Below are 25107 nucleotides of genomic sequence, written 5' to 3'. Positions count from 1 at the left end.
TCCCCTAAGTATGGAAATTTTGCTTTTTATATATAAATTATATATTATACATAATTATTATATTTAATCTTTTTTTCCCGGGAACTTTTGTCTGAACCTCGATAATTGTTTGTCGAAGGGAAAATTGGAAACGGACTTTTTGACTTGATTTAGTCTCAAGAATATGCTGTTGCAATAATACCCTAACTTTTTGAAACAATTGTATAGACACTTTCTTGGAGCTTTTATGTTATACACAAGTAAAAATGTTGGGGTTAAACATTGAAAAAGTTACAAAGTTTTCTTTGAATATTTCAAAAAGTATTAGGCAAATAAAAAAATGTTTCAGTCAAAAGTTGTTCAAATTAATTAGTAAAAAAAGATGATACAGTAAAAAAGGGTTTTCATTTAAAGAAATTAAGTCAACCTTTAAATTTTTTAAACGTTTTTACTTAGAAAAAAATGTATACACTATGTAATGACCCTCTCAAAGTCATGCAACTTTTGTATATGTATAACAATTTCTCGTACAACTTATAATTTACAAGTTTTTGGAGGTATGCAAATTATCCTACCCTGTATATGACACATACACTCAATATACATATCATAAACCTCATTAGATACACATTGCATACTTACATTCCATTATCAGTAATTCGAAGCATGCTTAGAATGAACGAGTAGCAGTATACAATAAACATCAGAAAGCGGCTTTAGAGATTGTGTCTATTTCCTGCATTCGGTCGATTGTGGCAAAAGAATAGCGCTTCAGGAACGAAATCTTAATAGCAGCAAAATGGTTTTTAAGTAGATATGGACAACCACATCGCAGATTTGGCGCACATCCCGTGCATGCGAAGGCAATCAGGCGAGTACAGCTGATAATCCTTTAGTAGTGGTAATGTCGCTAAAAATTACTTTTCTATAAAAGGAGAGAGAGAGGGAGAGAGAGAGAGAGAGAGAGGGAGAGAAAGGAGAGAGAGGGAGAGCACAACATTTTGTGGCTTCTTTACTATTGAACAGCTTTGCAAATAAATATATTCGACGAGACAAGCACATTTCTCGGTAGACCGGCTCTCAATTCCTAATGTAATTGTGAATCTGCGATTTGTTGTTTCCTTCTATATGTATATACGTGCATACTATGATTTTATAATTTAAACAGAATTTTGAACTTGGATTAATATTAATATTACAATACAGTCCAAGATATGAATAAACAGTTAAAACATCTACGTTTTCTAGATGTCTTTCTAGTATTTATTAGACATTTGTATTGTTTAAAAAACAGGATTTACAAAACCTGTTTTTGTGACTTTAAAAGTTTTGAAGAAACTTATACAAATCTACAGAGACATAAATTATTTTAAAGTCAGAGCTTCGATTCGACAAGGGAGTCGGCTTAAGAAGCTGCGTAGAATTTAGGCTAAAGCGTACCATTCTTAACATTTTCATCTCTCATGCAGTCGAGACTTTTCATCTACCTCATATTTTTAGGAATACAAAGACTTCAGGGACGCAGAGAACATAATGCCCCTTGCTACCAGCGACTTTCGTAACCCAGTGTGTCAAGAAATGAGGTCCCTTAGGTTCAGTAGCAGCAGTGGTAATGGTGGAGGTGAAAACGGCGCCGAACATTTAGGTTCATCACTCGTGGAATCGAAGATATCTCCTATTCAGCCATCAGAAATGTTAAGCTTTGCTAGAATGTACAATGAGCAAGGGTACAATTATACAAAGACGTATAACGAACGAGGAAGCATCGATAGTTCGGATACATACGCGAGCTGTCAAACACATCCATCATATTCACAGGTGAGAATCGATGTCGCATAGTTAATAATAGATTAATCTTTTGCGCGTGCAGTATATGCTACTGAAAAATAATAGACAACCCAGCAAGTAAAATGATGCAAACTTTGCGCAAACCCGAGCGTGCAGTAAAATTGCAACAAGGTGTGCCCGCAAAAAGCTTAGCTTTTGCTGGTAAGGCTTGTTGTAACAACGTGACTTACATTCTACGCAAATAACACTGGCAAGCCTTGCCGTGCACACCATAACAGCAAATTTACTGCAAAAGCAGAGCAAGGTTTGCTGGCATAACGACGTAAAATACACGTAAATAACAGAGCAAACCTTGCGGTACACGGAATGACAGTAGCATTTATGGAAAAAATAGGGCAAAGCTTGTTGTAATAGTACGGATCATAATTAATTAATGAACTTTCTATTAACCCCATATAGCACAGAAAAATTGCAGGAACATTGCAGAAATATTTCATTGTAAAGGCGGATACAGACTTGATCACGAACGCGAATGAGGCAGTCCAAGGCCGCATAAGCATGCAAGTGTGGACGTTGATCTGAGGCGCGGCAAATTGCCTTGGATCGTTCGCCGCACAGCCTCGGTCCGAACCGAATGCTGTCGGTCCATCAAAGAAAATTCGTGCTCAGTTTGGACGTCTCCAAGCACGTATAAGCGGGTTCCACGGAGATAAAGGAGTGAACATAACGCTGCGGGAGTGAAGCACTGGTGGGGAAGGGGATTAGGCCGAACGAATGAAGTAACGTCGAACAGTTGCCTCGACTTGCCTCATGCGTCCTCGTGCGCTTTTACTGTCCGAGCATGGTGTAAGTTGACAGGTGAAGCATTGCGCATAATGGCGGCAGCTTTGGCGGTTGAACTAATCAGGAGGCGACCTATTTTGTAGGCGTTCACTTTAAGGTGAAGTTCGATTATAAGAAATAAAAATGTGTGAATTATGTAAAATTTTAAATATATACTTAATGAAATACACTAAAACCTTAAATAAATAAACTAGTGACAATTAAACCTACGTTTATTAGTTTATTTATGTATTTATTAAACTCCTGTCTTAATTCTGTTCTGGTTTAGTTACGTAATTTGATTAGGGTCAACCGCACGTCCACAGTGTAGATTCTGAGTTATAATGTGAGGAGGAAAGGTTGAAACCTCGGTTGAAACGCAATTTACTTAGGTAATAATAAAAAGACATATGTAACAAAAAAAAATAAATATTTTATTCAAACAGAATAAAATTAGGGAACGTTTTTTGTAATTATTAAAATACACATTTAATAACATCTAATAATTTTAAATAAAATGTAGACTTGAATAAAATAACAATTTAAATATAAACTTTATTGCATATATGTTTTGTTTTCTTCCCGATTTTTTTAATAGTTTGTTTAGCAACATCTTTTTCGAATTGTTCAAGTAATTGCAATTCTTCTCATTACACGAAAGTCGCGGATCAGGACTGCTAGATAAAAGGAAGACATAAAATAAAATAGATATAAGCAATATATAATAAGTATTAATGTTTTATTTATATACAAATTATTATTATTACAAGTAATCGCTCCAGTGCTGCAATGTAAAATAGTACATAATAGTACAATTTGCTAATATTAGTATGCATTTAATAGTACCCTTATCGAAATTTAATAAGTGATTATTTGGTGATTAATTACTTTTGAGTATTTGTACGTGGCTTTGTCCATTTATTTTCTATGCAGTCTGAAGAGAAATGTCGCTCACATATACTTGCTGAAAATTACACATAAGTTTTTAGAATAACACAAATTATATACTGTATACGAATTCAAATGATTCTTAAAATTTACCGCTGTTTATGTTTAAATTTTCTTCTTCTCGGTAGCAAGCTTCGAGCCATTTTTCTTTTAACTCGCGATTTTGCGGGAATGGAAAGAACTTGATGTCTTTCGTTTTCGTAGCTTCACCGGAACGACTTTTGCAATTTCTCACGCAACAAGTCGGCATGATTCCTAGATGATCATAAATACATATTATTTAGCAAATATCAACCAATATAATGCCTCTCAACATTAATTATATTTACTACTTCCTGCGTATGTTGTATTAAAGTCGCAAAAGTTAAACACACAATATTTTCCGCACAACAGACGCACGCGACGGATAACGGACTACAAACTGACGGAAGCAGCCATATTGCTTTTCTCGCAAAACAGGTCGCACGCTGATTGGTTCAAAACCGAACGAGTGCGCAGCATCGGGAATGCTTCACCTGTCTACTTACACCATGCTGTCCGAGGACTCTGAGGGTGCGGCCCCATGGACTAATATTTTCCGCGTAACGCGTATTGCGGTGAGGCATTCGGTGTGGCCTCAGGCTGCCTCATTCGCGTTCGTCTGTATTCGCTTTTTACAACATTGTAAATACATTGCAAAATGTTTCTGCAGCAACGGTAAAATGTCCGCCCTTACACTGAAAGCCGAAAAACAGTAATAATTCCTGTATTTTTGCTCACTCAACTTTTAGGCTGAAGTCACATGGCATGTATTTTCCGCGTAACGCGTAATCGCGTAACCAATTAGAAGAGAGAAGCGTTTCGCATTTTCGGTTACGCATATTCGCGCTTTTGATTGGTTACGCGATACGCATTACGCGGAAAATATCAGTTCATGTGATCGCACCCTTAATCTTTTTCTTACAGTAACCATTACGCACTACTACAATAAACATCCTTTCAGTAACCAGTACGGAATTTACAGTAACCATTACGATAAAGACTAGTAATGATTCCGGTGCAATATTTTAACAAAAAAAAAATATTTTCAAATAACTTTTTTTTAATATTTTTATAGTTTAATTTGTATTCGTGATTTTGCATATATTCTATTTTATTAATTAAAATTACGCACTGTTTTACAATTTTTGAAAACACATTGACGGAAGACGGGATTCGAACTTAAGATTTCGAAATAACTACTTAATACGCTAACGCTGAGCTAACAATCTATTCTACAATAACTATTATGAATCTCATGTATCTCTCTGAACTGCTCTGAACTCGCGCGATAGAACGAATATGGAGAGCCGCCAACAGTACCCTGGCGGAAATATTTCTACAAAATTTAAAAAAAAAATAAAAGTGTACTACAAAAAACTATAAAATATAATTGCCAGAATCTATTAAATTTTACATGAATTTAAGAAGTACTACAAAATCCTACATGAAAATGCTAGAATTAGAACACTTTTGTATTTTTTTAGTGCATCTTGATCTATAAATTTTTCGGTAAAACTACGCCAAACTACAACTAATACTGATATTCTACACATTTCTATATTTATTTGAGTACAGTAGACTATAAGGAAATACTAGAATTAAAACACTCTAATGAGAAAATTCACCCGACATAAAACAAAAATTATATTTATTTTGAAATTTTATTACTACTTTTTAACTAAATTTGTTTCTTAAGATGTAACCTATAATTATAAATATTTTCTCGTACTTGAAAAACACACTTACCTTGATGGGATTCGAACTCGAGACCTCGGGACCTCTGGATCGTAAGCTAACCGTCTTACGTGGTAGACTACTTCTTAATTTGATGTAAAGTGTTATATACAGTCTGCATGTGTCATAACCAGCACAAATATATAATTTTTCAAAAATTCTTAAGAAACAAATTCAGTTTAAAAAGAGTAATAAAATTTTGAATCGGATATACGAATATAATTTTTTCTTAATGTCGGGTGAATGTCAGAAACCAGTGCCGGCTCATTACAAAATAGGCCTAATTTGTATGAATTGGGCCAACGTCGCGCCGCGCGATTACAAAAAGAAAAAAGCTTCTTTATTCTAACTTATCTGTAAAATAAAAAGCGAGTCATTATAAAAAAAACCTTACCCAGCACCACATACACATGTCTAAAACCGGAGGTAACGACCGCGAGCGAAAGTAACACGCCGCGCAGAACTTGGAAAATTTTCGCCCGAGCGGCGTCGGAGGTAACAACCGCGAGCGAAAGCAACACGCCGCGCGGGACTTGGAAAATTTTCGCCCGAGCGGCGTCGGAGGTAACGACCGCGAGCGAAAGCAACACGTCGCGCGGGACTTGGAAAATTTTCGCCCGAGCGGCGTCGGAGGTAACGACCGCGAGCGAAAGCAACACGCCGCGCGGGACTTGGAAACTTTTTGCACGAGCGGCGCCGGAGGTAACGACCGCGAGCGAAAGCAACACGCCGCGAGAGGACTTTATATATTTTAAATAGTACACACACCCACACCCTCACACACATACACACACACACATTTAGATTTCCGTGCATTCGCCCTACCGGAGGTAACGACCGCGAGCGATCTTCAACCAAACCTTCAACCTTTCCATGGAATGGTTGGTTTGGTTGAAGGTCTGTTAATTTCCATGTAAAATTGTAGTATCTTATAAACATCTAAAAAAAGCAATGTAGATTTTCATGAATTTACAAGTTGTAAAAGGCTTAAGGATTTTGTCGTTTTCTGTAGAGCCTTGTAGTATTGTATGCAAAATTACAACCATTCACAAATCAGAAATTTATATAGGTAAAAAATTGTACATTTATGTATTTTTCTATTGGACTTTACAACAGACTATACGAAAATAAAAACATAAGTATTTTGACTTCTGCGAATTAAGAAGTTATTAATAATAGAGAAATTTTGGAAGATCTTTGTAAAAACTTGTAACAGTTAACTAAAAATTACAAATTTTAATTAGCCATAATTGTAATAAATTTTTGAGCTGTACAAACAAACCGGTATTTGTTAGTATTTGTACGCAGTTGTAAGTATTTTATGAGAAACTAAAAACTGAATTAGGTTCTAAGTTGCATAGTTTTACGATACGTAAATTGTGGTAGATTTCTATAGTCATTTATAAATAATTGTAGTATTCTACAAGTAAGCAGATGTTTTAATTTTTTAAGATTTTGTTTCTTCTTAAATTTTTAAAATTTGTAGGTCTTTGTACTATTTTTTATAAAATTGAGGCGTATTCCGTTCAAACACGTAACGATTGGACACCGCTCGATTAGACACGTAATATTAGACACGTAACGATTGGACATCGCACGATTGGATACCGAATGATTGGATACCGCACGATTGGACACCGCACGATCGGTTTCACATGGGTTTTCAACGTATCACGCGAACCGAGGTCCATCCCCACCCACCATTGCTTGCGGGGGAAGGGCGTAGCAATTGTGCGGTGTCCAATCGTGCGGTGTCCAATCGTGCGGTGTCTAATCGTGCAATGTGCGTGTCCAATAGTGCGGTGTCCAATCGTTACGTGTCCAATAAAACGTGTCCAATATTACGTGTCTAATCGAGCGGTGTCCAATCGTTACATGTCTAAACGGAGATCACCTACTGCAATGAGTTTCCTATTTGAGTCTACTTTTTGTACACTCCTGGATTGAATTAAATTGCCCGGGGAAAAAAAAAACCCTTATAATGTCTTATATGTTCATATAGATGGGGGGTAAAAGTGACGTGGATTGTCGTTATCCCCCATTTATCCAAAATTAGTATGGACGGATTTTAATGACTATAAGAGCGGAAAATGTTCGTCTTGAAAAGAGCTTTCGAAAGGCGTGTGGTATATATGCGCAATTCAACATGGCGTCATAGTTATGGCTGCTTAAAAGGATAAATTCAAAATTTCAGATTCAACATGACGCCATGTTGAATTGCGCATATATGCCACACGCCTTTCGAAAGCTCTTTTCAAGACGAACATTTTCTGCCCTTAGTCATTAAAATCCGTCCATACCAATTTTGGACAGATGGGGGGTAAAAGTGACGTGATTGTCCCATATATATAATTTTTTTTTCAACAACCCAATTTTTGTATCAGTTATATCGTAAAGTGCACTCTTATAATAAAGTAGCACGCTTAAAAAATAACATTTAAAAATATATAACAATTTTTTTTCTAAAACCTATTTAAATATATATGTCCTTATATATAATCTTATATAATCATATATGACCATGTAAACTCTTATCAGGCCAAAATTCATATATAATAAGATAGCTTCTTATATGAGCATATAACACACTATAAGAGATATTTTTTATATGTCCTTATATAATCTTATATAATCATATATGACCATATAAGAGTTTATCCGGCCAAATGCGGCCAAAATTCATATATAAGTATATAAGACCGCTTCTTATATGAACATATAAGACATTATAAGGGTTTTTTTCCCGGGCTGTTTACATAAATATTTAATAAAAATTAATGTGTCAATTAAAAAAATTAAGTATCTTATGCAAAATTAGAAAAAAAAGAAAACTTAAAATAACATATAAGCAATGAGATGTGCCGTTTTCGGTTGAAACGGATCTTGATGCTTAATAATATTTCACAATATTAATTATTATTAAATACATATTTCAATTTTTTAAATTGGCATTGCGTGCCAATATGGACTTTGTCGGACTTAAAACGCAATAAACTGAAACAAAATAATATATTTTATATTAATTTAATATTGTCAAGTAAAATAATATACTAGAAGAATATTTTTTTAAGAGGTATTTTTTCCCGAGTATATAATGATATATGCTTATATATGGCCATATATAATTATATACTCTCATATATGGCCATAATATTGTTTAAGATTATATTTTCCATTTCTTATATGATCATATATAACCCTTTTCGGTCACACTGCCCGAGAATCCCGTACCAGTCACACTGGGTGAAATACACCCCCAGCGTGTTTGCACGTGTATAAAAAATTGTAGGTGACCTTACAAAAAAAAATAGTTTATGCGGCCGTTCCAAAAAGTATGTTGATTTTGAGGTATGAAAGTGCGATTTTTTGCGGAAAAAAAATGCCGAGAGAGAACTAACGGGCCGAAAAATATACCACCGACGGGGATCGATACTTGAAGTGAAGGTCCCAACTACCTGTAGATGGCGGCAAAAGGCCCATTTCCATTGGTTTACTAGGTCGTTTTCGAAGTCAAAAAACGCTGGGGTGTATTTTACCCAGTGTGACCAAAAAGGGATAATCCATGTATCTACTAATATAAACTAAAATATGAATAAATATAAGATTTTTTCCCTGGTGCAACCTAAGGTTATTTCTTACAACTTAAGGTGATGCTGGAGTCGTCTGTATCACCGATAAAATTACAATTTTCTATGTTATCGACCTATACCTTGTATAGACAGGGACCTCCGTATACTTAGCGGACAAATTTGATATTTCTTATTTTTTACTATTGCAATTGTTTGAGAATTGTGTGGGCAAATTTAGGAATATATTCTTGGGCAAGTTTAGGAAATAATACATTATTTATAATTAATAAGTTAATTGAGCGTAATAGTTAGCAGATATAATTTTGAAAACATTTTTTTTAATTAATGTAAAATTATTTGGGAAACACGTCTGTAATGTTTTCAACGTTTGAGAAATAATTATTTCATCTAAAAATCAAGTTTTATGTGCGTTTTCTGGAGGTCAATTGTGTATCTTGGATTGAGGTAAAAATTACAAAAATGAGGAAATTCACTAGAATATCTACGATTTTATTTGTCGAAATCTAATAAATCTGTTCATATTTTCACCTCGTTTCAAGATACACAATCGATCCCTTGAACAGTGTAGTATTGAAATGTATAGAGATATGCGTTGACGAGTATGTGTGTTGTCAAGAAGTGTGCGTAGTTACGAGTTGTGTAAGCGAAGACGTGTGTGTGCGTGTCGCGATGCCGTGTTGCCATGCGAAGAATCAAGAGAGTCGATCCTCTTTTGACAACAGAGTCGCTTTTTGTGTAGAGAGTCGTTTTGTCTTTTCGGAAGCAAGCGAGCGAAGGACATTTGTTGCCCGCGGGCAGCAGTAACAGAGCAGCCTTTGAGTAGAGAAGTCGAGCAGTAGCGTTTCGAGTCGTGCGTAGTTTTGAGTTTGTACGAGGCTCAGCCTCTGCGTAGATCGAGCGAGAGTGTTAATCACGGTTCCGTTTGTATTTCTCATGTTCTGTGTTATTCTTATCCCATATTAAATATTATACTGTTCTTATATCCTACAAACATTGGGTATCTTCCTTTACGATTATCATACTACAAACTTGGGGGCTCGTCCGGGATCGAGAAAGTCAGAACCAGGATTGAGAGAGAGATAGATAGATAGGTAGATAGATGATCTTTATTAAGCCCAAGCCTGAGCTAAAGGGCAAAAATATAATATAACAATAACGTTTAACATAGAGTGTCATTTAATAACTAACGCCACTTAAATCACTAAATAATCAACAACTCAATTGACACGATATGTTGTGAAGTAACAGTAATATACAATACATAAGAATAACCAAATACTTAATACTACATATAAATGCTCTCAATCTCAATCGTCGGCTAGACAACTTAATGTATATAACTTAACGGCTAAACGACTAGAACAGGTAATTATACCTTAACGCAACTAACAATAAGATACAGAATGTAGACGAATTAACGACACATAGTAGTGAAACACATCCCAATGCTACTCAGACTCAGATTCAGATGCCCGCAAAAATGACAGTAGAATAGGCTCTTAAAGGAAGCAAGAGAAGATGCCGATGTAATGCTGCAGGGGAGAGAGTGCCAGAAATATATGAAAAAAATACGGAAGGAGTTTTTGTATGTGACAGTCCTGTGAGCAGGAAGGTGAAAGATCTGAGAGGAGGTGACATTTCGCTCAGATCTCCTGAGCGCTAGATTAGGTAGGGTAAAGAGCTCACGTAGGTATAATGGTGAACGCATGTGAAGGATCCGATACATCAGGTAGCCAAGAAAGTAAAGCCTTCTGTTCTCAACCAAGAGTCAGCCCAATCTCCGCCTAAACGGTGTTATGTGTACGTCTCGCTTAAGATTGAAGATAAATCGTATACTGCAATTAACTAGCCTCTGAAGTTTAGTGTTTAGCTCGCTGGTCAGACCATGATACATCAAACAGCTATAGTCAATATGAGGTAAGACCAAGGTGACAACAAGTTTTTTCCTTAATGCAGTGGAAAGACTGTTTTTGTTGAACCTGAGTTTATATAGCGCATGATGAGCCTTACTTGAGACAAGCGAAATGTGTTTCCTCCACGAAAAATTAGAGGTAAAGATAACCCCCAAGTTCCTCACCTCAGTCACAAAAGGCAGAGGCACATTATTTACCATGACAGGCGGCAGAGTGTCAAGGCTGATGTTATTAATGATAGAGATGATGATGATGATTAATCTTTATTAGCCTTCTCGGCTATTTATATGCATAAAATATACAGCACATTACAATCTCGCAACATTGTGTGTAACATAATCTTTCAACATTCTCTTAAATTTATCTACTCTATCACATTGCTTTACCTCTGTAGGTAAATTATTATACATTTTAATATTTTTATAAAAAATACTCCTTTGTGCCTCACACGTTTTTCGCAACTGTACAGTTATATTACCCTTTTGTCTCGTCTCCCTCTGATTACTTTCACCTACTAAATCTAGCCTATTTTTCAACATATGTGGTAGATAACCTCCTAATATCTTAAACATAAATATACATGTATTATAATATATTCTCTGTCTTATTGACATATATTGCAAGGCTTCCAGCATATGTTCCACCAGAGAGAAGCCTGAGAGAGGCCACGGGCGCGATTTCGCTGTAACTTTATTTTGAAGCGCCTCTATGTCCACAAAATGTGGACATTGAACTACGTGGCCAATGTCTATAAATATGTAGGTAATGTCCACGATTTTGTGGTGCTCTTCCGTGCTATATCTACGACCTTGTGGTAATACAGAGATCCCAGGTTTAGGTCTCTGCTACATAGCCTGTGGAGGGGATAGGCTGTGGAGGGGATAGGATCGCGTCACGTGACGCTGACGCACACAAGCCAAGCGCCCCGTGTACATGTGCGCTCAGCGCTCGGCCAGCCTCGGCCAGCTAGAGAGAGCAAACATGCTATGCTCTTTCTCTTTCTCTCTTGAACCGGCGCGTCGTCAGCCTCGCAGACGAAATACGTATATTAGCGGCTTGACTGTCGCGTGCGTCTTTCTACACTAGATGCGATCAGATGCGATACACTATCATATCGCTTAATGATTTTACAATTTAGAAGTTAAAATCATTAATTAATTAAATTACAATTTCTTGTGTATATAAAAAGTATTAACTTAAAAACAAAACCGAGAACTTGAGTCGCCAGTAAATAATTAACAATCAGCACAGGAGTTGTGTTCGACCAAACTGGTAATTTTATTATTCAAAAGACGCTACGTTTCGACCGCAAAATTAGGTCCTTTTCAAGCGTGTATAACTCACAAATATTATTTAGTTAGACAGTTGCCAAAATACGCCGAATCTAAAAACTAAACATCAGATTTTGTAGAACGCGACAAGCAGAATAAGTCCAGAAACATTATATAAATAAAATTAACTTACATATTGGAGTGTTAATTACAAGACATAAAAGACAGTTTAACTATATTTCCGTTGTCCGTATTATATCAGAGAGACGAATCCCTGTCGTGCGATGGTAAAATTGCGACTGACAAGAAAGGACAGAACAATAAACATTGGCTTCGAATTTTTCTGAAGTAAAAAGAGGGAAGTAAACGAGAAGGGGATATTACGTTTCCTTTATGATATATGTTTATAGAGAGCATTGAGACTCTCCGTGTCATTTTGCATATTAATAGTGTTGTCCAAATTTTTAATAAAAAACATCTCGGCTAATTCCCTCTTTCTAATCAGTTTTTCTTTGTGCATTATCTCTGGATTCCTCCAAGCAAAGTCATGTCCACGGGATATTCGATGTTCATTAACTACAGAGTATTTGCCAGCTGGTTTTTTGATATCCTTCTGGTGTTCTTTCAGACGCGTGCAAAGATGCCTTTTTGTCTGCCCTATATATATAGCATTACAATCTTTACACTTGATCTTGTATACGATTTCCGTTTGTTTCAGATCATTAATTTTATCTTTACCGCGTTTAATCAGGCAATCTAATTTTTTAGGAATTGTGAACAGAGACGTAATATGGCACTTTCTCAGCGTGTGATTAATATTTTCGCTTAAATCCTTTATGTATGGTAACAGCATGCACCTCTTTAAATCAAATTCTGTTTTATTGTCCGTGGAGATGTTATGTAAGGTATCACGTGTTTTTAAGAGGTGTAACCTATTTAAAATGTGTTTATTAATAATTTGTTTTGGAAAATTGTTGTTATTTAAGATGTCTTTGACTGTTTTGATATTATTGCTATGGAATCTTTTATCAGAAAGTAGTATCGCACGATCAACTAAACTTGTGATGGTATTCAACTTGTATTTTAAAGGTTGGTTTGAATAAAAGTTTGTACATCTTCCCGAGAACGTTTGTTTTCGATACCAATTCGTTAGCAGAGTATTGCCATTTTAATGACAGTTGTGTCGAGGAAGTTAAGAGACCCGTTATTTTCAATTTCGTATGTTTTGAGTCTAGGATGATAATCATTAAAAACTGTAAGTATCAGGTCCACATGTTTTCTCGGGACGACCGCGAAAATATTGTCCACATATCTGAAAAATAATGAGATGTTGAGAAGGATATCAGAAAACCAGCTGGTAAATACTCTGTAGTTAGTGAACATCGAATATCCCGTGGACATGACTTTGATTGGGGGAATCCAGAGATAATGCACAAAGAAAAACTGATTAGAAAGAGGGAATTAGCCGAGATGTTTTTTATTAAAAATTCGGACAACACTATTAATATGCAAAATGACACGGAAAGTCTCAATGCTCTCTATAAACATATCATAAAGGAAACGTAATATCCCCTTCTCGTCTACTTCCCTCTCTTTACTTCAGAAAAATTCGAAGCCAATGTTTATTGTTCTGTCCTTTCTTGTCAGTCGCAATTTTACCGTCGCACGACAGGGATTCGTCTCTCTGATATAATACGGACAACGGAAATATAGTTAAACTGTGTTTTATGTCTTGTAATTAACACTCCAATATGTAAGTTATTTTTATTTATATAATGTTTCTGGACTTATTCTGCTTGTCGCGTTCTACAAAATCTAATGTTTAGTTTTTAGATTCGGCGTATTTTGGCAACTATGTCTAACTAAATAATATTTGTGAGTTATACACGCTTGAAAAGGACCTAATTTTGCGGTCGAAACGTAGCGTCTTTTGAATAATAAAATACCAGTTTGGTCGAACACACTCCTGTGCTGATTGTTAATTATTTACTGGCGACTCAAGTTCTCGGTTTTGTTTTTAAGTTAATACATTTTATATACACAAGAAATTGTAATTTAATTAATTAATGATTTTAACTTCTAAATTGTAAAATCATTAAGCGATATGATAGTGTATCGCATCTGATCGCATCTAGTGTAGAAAGACGCACGCGACAGTCAAGCCGCTAATAGCCCGGGAGGTAACGACACAAAAGTGCTCAGCGATTTGATTAGTCTTGGAACAAAGTAATTTCTCTTGTTTTAGTAGTGTTGTTGATGAAATGCAGAGTCTGGCTGCGCTGTCTCGCTGGAATGGGCGTTGCGGCGCCTTTGATCTTGTCGAAAAAACACTTATGTTGGAAGAATTTGATTAGTGCTGAGCTTTTATATATTTATTGTTTTTTGTATAAAGAAATGTTTTAGAAAAGTCTAGCATGTAACCGACACTGGAAAATGAGTCTGGCATCCTCCCAAAGTCGTTGTAAAAAGTCGATCTCAATCACTGTTGCACAATATTCAAAATGCGGTGCAATAATCGCTTTATACACTATTTGTCTACTGTACGGTGTCAAGTAGTGACCTATTCTATTTAAAAAACTAGTTTTCTTCCCTATCTTTTTTAACATATAATCACAATGTTCAGCAAAAGTGAGCTTATTACTGTCAATCATTACACCTAAATATTTTATTACTTCCACGCGTTCTAACACATCGCCATTCATACATGCTATTCTTATCTGTCCTCTAACTTTATTTCTACTACTCCGAACAATCATATATTTTGTTTTTTCTGCATTTAGCTTTAACTAATTTAGGTAGAGAGAGAGAGAGAGAGAGAGAGAGATTGATTGATTGATTGATTGATATTTATTTAAGCCATAGTCAAGACTTTAGGCTATTGTGAAGGTTTATAAATGTATAAACTATAAAAACGAATTAATAAGCATAAACATGAAAAACAGTAAAAACAGTAGATAGTAGCTAGAAACTGATACAAGACAGTGCATAATCGCTCCCAAGGTGCAAATTAGCAGTAAATAAGTTGAAATAAAAGGTGTAATGCATATGGCAGCGACCGACAGCATATGCTTGCTCTCTCTCATAGGCGAGCAACCAATGATCAATCGTAAATTTGACATACTTTGTAAAATTAACAACTCGAATAATATGTATAATAAGAATAGAGTATGATAAGGAGCAAGTGATACTAAAGAGAACAAAATAAGTTGTGTAAACTAAGAACTAAGGCGCACGCAACTTACAAACTAGAAAATTAAATTAGATTAAACTAAACTGGCGAGCGAGTGGTGCACCCTCGACGGAGAACACGACAGCATGAGGAATAGAAAACGATAAAATAGATCTTCAAGAAGTTAACACATGCTACTCGTGCTCCCGCTAAGGATGCCACACAAAGAACCATGGGTCTCTGTAAAAACCAGATGCTGAAATCGCATAAAAGAACTATGCCCCACAATGAACCATGGATCCTTGCAAAACTAAATGCTAATATCACATAAAAGAAACCAATCACTAAGGTAGCACCATATGTACATAAAAAGATTAAACTTTTGGCGCCCACAGACATATCACCCACAATATCGAAGTTATTAGTCACATAGCTAGCCTAATGGATTATCCACGCTGTAGCTCGACTTGAACGGCAGCCAGCTCAGCTGGTGAAATCGTACTTAGTTCAAGTAAGCGTAGATGGTCATAAAGTTTTCCCTTGAATACGGCGACCGACGAAGAAGACACAACTTCAATGGGAAGCGAGTTCCAAAGATAAATTCCAGCAAGGTGGAAGGAATTGTGATAGGCTTCTGTTCTATGAATAGGGATTTGATAGGTCTGCGGTAATGCCAATCGTGAGGATCGTCTCTCCGAGGGATCGAATTTCGTAAAGATTTCTGAAAGATAACCAGGAGACATTTCTAAAGATATCTTAAACATTTCCACTCCAAGGAAATAGCGACGTCTGTCTCTCACAGACAACCACTTAAGTCGATGTCGATAAGGGGTAATATGCTCGTCTCTTTTTAGATTAAAGATAAACCGAATAGCACTATTCATGAGTCTTTGCAGCCTTGTATTAAGCTCGTCAGAGACATCATTATAGACAAGAGAACAGTAATCAAGCAAAGGCGTGATAAGTGAGGATACGAGTTTGGTGCGTAGCTGACACGATAACGAGTTCCTGTGGAATTTCAGCTTGTGGAGCGTAAAATGCACCCTTTTGGAAATGTGAGAGACATGACTCTTCCACGACAGGTCGGAGCACATGATAACTCCCAGATTCATTGCCTCGGGAACGAATGGAATAGAGGTTCCGTTTATAGAAATGGGGGTTTAGAGAGAGAGGAGAGAGAGAGCGGAGAGAGAGAGAGAGGAGAGGAAAGAGAGAGAATGATCCCCTGAGAGGAGAGGGAGATAGAGAGAGATAAGAGAAGAGAGAAAGAAGATATGGAGAGGGAGAGGGAGAGGAGATGGAGAGGAGAGGGGATAGAGCGCGAAGTGGGGAGATGTCGAGCGGAGCGATAGGGAGAGAGTCGGATGAAGATAGTCAGATAGGAGATATATTTAGGGAGAGCTCTTCCAGAGAGAGTATTTCTAGCTAGAGAGCGAGATCTCTATCTCCTCTAGATCTATCGATCTAGAGACTCTCTATATTCTAGCTATAGATGTCTCTATATCTCGATACTCCATGATTCTATCTCTCGCAGATCATAGCTATCTATCTCCCTCCTGATATCTCTAGATATCCTATCTAATTTCTTTCTTATTTTTTTATGCCCTATTCTAAAGACTTTAGGCACATCGTGAGTTAAGTCAAAGATACATAATCAATACAAGACAAACAAGATATGAAGAACGCAGTAAGGGCAAAATACAGAAAAAAGAAAAAGAAGATTACATTATATGTATGACTTAAAGACTAATAACTAGTAGAAAAAGAAAAGCTAAGAACAGATAAATTATAACTTTGTATCTAGGTACGAAGTGAATATTAAAAGAAAAAGCTGAGAACAGATAAATGATAACTTCATAAATAGATTACGAACTAATTATTGAAAAGCAAGTGCAACTCCCATTACTAGAACAAAACATACGTATGATTAGCGAATGTGAGTACCGTCAAATTGGTAATTAAGATAAAGAATAAATCCAGTAAGATAGCATAATTGAAAATAGCGTTAGCGTGCCAGATAAATGATAACTTCATAAATAGATTACGAACTAATTAATGAAAAGCAGGTGCAACTCCCATTACTAGAACAAAACATACGCATGATTAGCGAATGTGAGTACCGTCAAATTGGTAATTAAGATAAAAAATAAATCCAGTAAGATAGCATAATTGAAAATAGCGTTAGCGCCGTGCCGTATAATAACTTAAACCAGAGAAGAAGACAGGTCAAATAAGCCTTGCAAGGTCAGAGTTAGAGTTGACATAAATAACAGGTTTGCCTTCAGAATGCCTGACACATATTCGACCACATCGTAACCAAACATGCTTATAAGACCTCTCTTTGGCTACACGCCTCGTTAATTGCAACAATCCGTAAGCGTCTTTGGAGAGAAGCTCATTTACAAGAACACTTCTATCAGAATTGTTACCGCACACATCACTTTGCTTAAACAGTCTTTTGGCTCTTTTTTTTGCTATAATAATGTCGCGGACAGCACTCGAGGCTAAGGTGACTATATAAGAGCGAGTAGATGCAGTAGTTACGGGTCGGTCGCGAACTGCCGCTGGCGGAGAATTTTTAACTGCAGTTCTAACATCAAGAATATGACAAGAAAGATGCGGGACATCAAGAGCGTTGAACACATTATGAGCAAGCTCAGAAGGAGTAACAGATAAAGTCGCCGGCAGTCCTGATATAATAAGCTCGTTGCCTTCATAAATCTGCTGAGTAGACCGTGCAGTTTTTAAGTCTTGGAGTTCTCGCACTAAATTAGCGTTTTCCTGTTCCAATTTAGTAATGCGCTGACAGTTTTGAGCAACAGTGTCAGCAATTCGAGTTAACCGATCCATGATTCCTTCAATGCGGGCTAAAAATCTAGCTTCTGACTCCGTTAGCTTCACTATCACCTGGCGCAAAAGCTCGTCAGTAGTATTAGGCGAGTGTGAACGAGAGAAAGGGACGCTATCCATACTAGATGTAGTCGATGTAAGAGGCATGATAAATAAAGTGAGTCTTACAACAAGCACTAGCGGATCAAGTATTGATGCAACCCGGGTGAAAAGTTCTAAAGCATTCAGCACATAAAAACAATTGGCAAGCAGTTGATTAGAATATATGGTGCACGTATCGACAGTTGATCTCTCGGTAGTTGATGTAGATCACTACAGATGATGCAGGATGTGATAGATGCACGCATTCGGGCCCAAGAACAGTCAAGTGCAGTGATGAATAGAAGGACAGGCGCATGCGCATCAGAGTCCTCCTCGCACACACAGATACGGCCCAAAAAGTGAGGTTAGAATCTGATAAGAGACTTGTCGCAGAAATACAGCATAAATGCGGCAAGTGCAGAAGGACATTTAATGTAGATCGCAACAAGCAACGAAAAACCTGCTTACACCTGTAAAACAGAACAGCCCGAAGGCAGCTTGCGGCAGAAATACGATCGCTCAAAACTGGAGCAAGAGTTAAGACGTGCGTGGTACTCACAGAAAGAGAGAGAGAGAGAGAGAGAGAGAGAGAGAATGAATGAATAAATGAATGAATACATTTATTAGCTTTTAGCTATCATACAATACACACAATACACTTCACTTAAATCCATTTTTCAGTCAATCTTCTTTTAAATTCGCTTACATTATTATCAATGTTTCTTATTTCCTCAGGCAACTCATTATAAATCCTTATACCATTATAAAACAAATCTTTCTGTCCTGTTCGCGTTTTTTTAAATTGTACTTGTAATTGGTTTACTTGCCTCGTTTTATACTTATGTCCCTCTTCTACCTTCTCAATCTTATTACACAACCTCCTCGGTAACAATCTATTAGCTAGTTTACACATAAATATACATACATTATACTTAATTCTCTTTTCTACGCTCATAATTCCTAGGACACTTCTCATTTCATCGCATGAGGTATATATCGAACATTTAAGTACTGACCTAATTGCCCTATTTTGACATACTTGCAACTTATCTAATTATACTCTACTCAAACCTATAAATACTGTTGAGCAATATTCCATAATGCCTTGTGCCGCAATTGCCTTATACAATATGCTTCTTACATATAATAATAGGTCGACACCCACTCTCCTAATAAATTGTGTCTTAGTACTCATCTTTTTAATAAAATATTGCACATGCTTCTCAAATGTCAATACCTCATCTACCATTACACCTAAATATTTGTATTCATTTACTTGCTCCAATCTTTCGTTTGCAATTCTTATATCACACTCCGTATTTTCCTCGCATCTACCACTTCTTAGTAACATGAACTTGCTTTTTTCCCCGTTCAATTTCAACTTATTTGCACGTAACCAACCATATATTTTCTCCAGTTGCTTATTAATAACATATTCAATAGCATCTATTCTTAAGTTTTCAAAGTATTTATACAATAGTATCGTCTGCAAACATTCTAATTTTGCATCCAAGAATCATTAAGTTTACAATATCATTGATATCTTAATATATAAAACAAAGTCGGGTTAGTTAGACCACTTATAACTCAAGAACGGCTGGGCCGAATTTTTACCACAAGTATATAAAATAGGGGTAGAATTTTCTGGAATAGTAGAATAACTAATAAAATATCGGAAAAATTCACGTAAAAAAAAAAAATTAATCTAGAAAAATATCCAAATACATAGAAAAAATACATAGAGGGAGGGAGAGAGGGAAAGAGGGAGAGAGGGAGGGGGAGAGAAAGAGAGAGAGGGAGAGAAAGAGAGAAAGAGAGGGGGAGAGAAAGAGAGAGGGAGAGAGGGGATCTTCCTGCTCTGCTCTTTATATGTCTATCGACCCCGCTCTCGCATCGACCTCTGACTCTCTCTTTCTCTCTCCTCTCTCTCTCTCTCTCTATCTCGCTCCTATGCTCTCTCTCTCTCGCTCTCTCTCTCCTCTCTCGCTCTTCTCTCTACTCTCTTCTCTCTCTCTCTCTCTCTCTCTCTCCTCTCTCTCTCTCTCTTTCTCTCTCTCTCTTCTCTCTCTCTCTCTCTCTCTCTCTCTCCTCTCTCCTTTCTTCTTCTTCTCCTCTCTCTCTCTTCTCTGTCTTCTTCTCTCTTTCTCGCTCTTTCTTTCTCCCCTTTCTCTTCTTTCTTTTTTTCTTCTTTTCCTTGTTTCTTTTTTCTCTTTTTTTTCTCGTTTTCTCTCTTGACTCTTTGCGTGTCTTATCACTACATTCATTACTGTTAGGCGGTACGAAGTTCGCCGGAGCAGCTAGTATAATATAAACAATAAAGGCTCAAGAACTGATCCCTGGGGTACTCCACTTTTTACCTTCCTTGCTTCAGACATTACATTCTTATATTTTACCTTTTGTACTCTATTATTCACATAATCTTGTAACCAAGAGATAACCGTTCCTTCAAATCCAAGAAATTCTAATTTAGCAATTAATATCTTTCTATCTATTGTCTCAAAAGTTCTACGATAGTCCAGAAAAACAACTCCAATCTTATTACCTTTACTTATTGCTAATTTCCACTCAGATATTACACTTTGTAACGCAGTTTCACACGAGTAGCTATTTCTGAAGCCCGATTGGCAATCGGTAATTATATTGTGCACAGAATTTATCTAATTGCGATTTTACGGTTTCTAATACCTTCTCATACATTGGCAACATATTAATCGGTCGCAAATTTTTCGCATCATTTGATCCTGTTACTTTAGGTATCGATACAACAGTAGAACATTTCCACTCCGACGGAAAGACCCCTTTGGCTAGAGACATATTGCAAACCTCCAAAAGTATTCCATTCATTGTTTCATATGCCCATTGTAAAACTATCGTACTAATACCCTCATCCGTCCCACTTTTACGTTTTAACTTTCTAACTATCTTTGATAATTCATCATTTGTTACCTCCTCAAAACTCTCCATCACACCTTCTCCCTTATTACCTAAATAGTCACAAAACTTTTCATCCCCTATTTCTATACTTTTAACAATTTCATCAATACTTTCAATAAAATATTTATTTAGTTTATCAGTTATCTCTAAATCATTCACATATCTTATTCCGTCTATCAATATATCTACTCCATATTCATTATTTTTACCAGATTTCAATATATTAGTCTTAACTGCTTTCCATAATTTATGAGTCGCCTTTAAATGTGTCAATTTGATCTAACAAGTATTCCGTTTTTCTATCTCTGATTAGTTTAACGACTCTGTTTCTACACCTTTTAAAATCCGTCCACACCTCCGGATTCCTACTCTCTATGGCCTCTTTATATTTCTTATCCCTCTCCTTAATTGCTTCCAATATGTCTCCATTAAACCATTTATTGTGCAACCATTTTATCTGTACAATCTTTTCTTCTATCGGCGCCAACTCATTAACCGCATCACTTATTACGCATACTAGCCAATCTGCCTTAACATCTATATCACATATTGTCATATTACTATGTTTATAGTCTCTTCTCGCATTAGAGAGAGAGAGAGAGAGAGAGAGAGAGAGAAAGATTTTTTGATTGATTGATTGAGCTTTATTAGCCTTCTCGGCTATTTACATAACTCGGTTTTTCCTAAAATTAAGTCCTCTACATGAGGTACAATAAATTCTCTTAACCTACGTTTTTCCTTAAATTAAATGATCTACATGAGGTACAACTATCTTCTTTATATTTATCTCTCTTTTTATTCATATTAAATCCTACTTTAAGCCATGCATGGCCCGTTAATTTCACTTGTTTCTTTCGCACACTCACATTTCTTACTATTTCTATCCTATCACATAAATGTTCTACCCTGTCTTCTAATATTACAAAATTATCGATGTTAAATTCTTTATATTTATTTCTCTTTTTATTTATATTAAATTCCACCTTTAGCCATGCATGGTTTGTTATTATAAGTTACTCATTCACTTGTCCCTTTATTTCCTTATTCGAAAAAATTAATTCTATCATCGCTTGACTATACCTATATTAAAGTCCCCTATCACTATACAGTCATACTTTATTATTAAATCTTCGACCGTATGTTTCAGAAATCTCACAAAATCGCCATTTGACGCACTCGGCGAATGATACTCTACTGCTGTCACACCTTTACACCACTATACTTCGGTACAAAACTGATATAATTTTTCCACTAACTTTACTCTATCTATTGTATCAAACGCTTTGACCTCACTATCATAACTTTCTATAGTCAATCTGGTCTCGGATAACTCTCGAATCGCAGGATTTACCCTCTTTATAACATGATGTCGAATTTCATCCTTATGCGCCAGACAGCCTTGTGCCTTCGTATACCAGAGTAAATCAGCTTTTTCCTGTGGTTGCTATATTGTATCTTCCCAGCCGGCTCTTTTTTTCTCTTCCCCCAATACTTTCTTAAATGTCGGACATTCCGAATCCAGCGCCTCGTGTTCAACATTTATCTTCAAGTTGTATGTCTGATTCTTAAAGGTACAGTTCACACATCTCTTCTTTGCCGTTGTACATTCGTTCGCCTTATGATTTCCTGCACATTTATAGCATGTTTCCTGTCTCGTGCAATTCTTGGCAATATGATAATATCCCCAGCATTTAAAACATCTTCTAACACTAATATAATTAAAGAGAGAGAGAGAGAGAGAGAGAGAGAGAGAGAGAGAGAGAGATTGATTAATCGTTATTTATTAAACGCTCTGGGACAGGTCCCCTAAGCGTTAAGACAGTGTTACACAATATACAAAACGCGAAAAAAACATACAACGTTGCAATATAATTAGGAAAATAATAGAGATAAGAGAAAAGAAAGTATATATAAATATGTATATGAAGAATGAGCATATAGAGCATATAAAGCATATAAAGCATGTAAAGCATATACAGCATATAAAGCGTATAAAGCATATAAAGAAAACAACAAAACGATTACAAATAAAACCAAGAGCCCTCTTAATGCAGGAGTATGTTCAATTGTGAGTCTGCAGTGATTGCTGGAGCAAATACTTGTAGAATTTATGCTTAAATTCGCGAATGGAAGAAGAATTGCGAATGTCGAGTGGAATGTCATTCCACAGTTCAGCAGCTAGGGAGCAAAAGGAGCGCTTGAAGAACTCCGTGCGGCACAGCGGAAGGTTTAGAGCGCTGCCCTGGGACCTTGTATCGCGCGAGGCAATATCTCGCTTAAACACGAAATTACTGTAAAGGACCTGAGGTTTTTTTTTCCACAACACGGAGAAGGTCAAGTTCCCCACGAAGTACAAACATCGGAAGCAAGTTCTTAGCCAACCAAGTCTGGCTAAAAAGGGAGTAATGTGCTCGTCCCATTTGACCTGGTAAATGAAGCGGACACACTTGTTGAAAGCTCTCTGCAAACGAAGGTCCTGCTCTCCCGTGATATTGGTTTGGACCGAGCAACAGTAGTCAAACAGAGGAAGAGAGGAGGAGAGAGGGAGGGAAAGAGAGAGAGAGAGAGAGAGAGAGAAAGAGAGAGATTGATTGATTGATTGATTGATATTTATTATGCCATAGTGAAGACTTTAGGCAAGTAATGAATAATAGGATGATACACGTGATGTAAACAACAGCAAAATATAAAAGACAAAAGTTGATATGAGTTAGAAACTAAGAAAGATACAAGACGCAGTGTGATAGCTACCAATAAAGCAGTAATAAAAATGGAAATAATGAAAATAATAACGTTTGATATCGCGAAAGAATAATAATATTATTTCCATTCCTAATTAATGCTTCCCTACATGCTATAAAACTAAATAAGTCGAATGAAACGTGCTTAAACATACATATTCATTATGATTATGTTACATCACATACCCAGATTTTATTGGACAAGTATAAATTATCTGAAGTACTGTTGAAGAATCATGTATCAACGAAAATTCCGTCGTTGTGCTCTCTCGAACAAAAAAACATGAATAATGTAACTTTCTTAAGCCTGAGGCGATTACCGAGTTAAACATTAAGTGAAAAAGCTTATCGTAATATTATAATCATTAACTTGATATTTCGTATAGTATATAAAACTAAGAACTAAAGACTAAAAACTAAGGCGCAGCGCAATTTACAAACTAATAACGAAGAATTCCATGTTATTTTGCCGATCGATCGAATATAATTAAATAAATATATATATACAATACGCAATGTAGCAAACGAAAGAAACAGAATCGTAAGACTGCAATAACATGACCTAAAACCAAAAAAATGGTTCAGTACGCGACTAGATTAACAATCAGATGACCCGACTTAAAGTAAGTGATTTGGCACGCGACTAGATTTGATATTAGTGTCATGTTCCAACGCCTGACGGCTCCAAGGTAGAACCATGCACGGAACTAGACTCGAGAGAAAAGAGATGGTTGTAAAGCTTATGTTTAAATTCGGTGACAGTTGATGAGGACACGATCTCAGTAGGAAGAGAGTTCCATAGATAAATTCCAGCTAAATGGAAGGACCTGTGATAAGTTTCAGTCCTGTGGATAGGAATTTGATACGCATGTTCCAGTGCAAACCGCGACGAACGTCTAATCAAGGAATCAGGCTTAATGAAGATTTCGGAGAGGTAACTGGGAGACATACCGCGGAATATCTTGTACATTTCGATTCCCAGAAAGTACAGACGTCTGTTTCTTACGGACAACCACCCCAATCGATGACGAAAAGGCGTGATGTGTTCGTCGCGTTTTAAATTGAATATAAAGCGAATTGCACAGTTGATAAGAGTTTGCAATCTACCGTTGAGCTCATCAGTGACATCGTTATATACAAGAGAACAGTAATCTAACAGAGGCCAGATCAATGCAGTCACAAGTTTTACCCGCAACTGAAGTGACAAGGAGTTCTTATGGAACTTGAGCTTGTATAGCGTGAAGTGCACTCTCCTTGAAACATGGG

At 36.4% G+C, this 25107-nt stretch overlaps 1 protein-coding gene across 6 annotated transcripts in view; it reads left to right on the top strand.

Annotated features, from left to right (window-relative positions):
- The window catches only part of Shab (Shaker cognate b), a 651715-nt gene that overhangs the window by 368552 nt on the left and 258056 nt on the right, over nucleotides 1-25107 (top strand). For 3 of the 6 annotated variants that reach the window (XM_071789559.1, XM_071789555.1, XM_071789557.1), the window contains one exon: nucleotides 1480-1797. The exons of 2 other annotated variants lie outside the window; for them this stretch is intronic. In XM_071789559.1, the coding sequence (XP_071645660.1) occupies nucleotides 1480-1797 (318 nt within the window). Of the gene's footprint in view, nucleotides 1-793; nucleotides 851-1479; nucleotides 1798-25107 lie in introns of all 6 variants that reach the window. One more of the 6 variants, XM_071789558.1, reaches the window with a different exon arrangement.

Source organism: Temnothorax longispinosus, chromosome 9 (assembly GCF_030848805.1).
Source record: "Temnothorax longispinosus isolate EJ_2023e chromosome 9, Tlon_JGU_v1, whole genome shotgun sequence".
Classification (NCBI taxonomy): Eukaryota; Metazoa; Arthropoda; class Insecta; order Hymenoptera; family Formicidae; genus Temnothorax; species Temnothorax longispinosus.
Note: the sequence above shows the minus strand (reverse complement) of the source record. Positions and strands in the feature narration are given on the sequence as shown.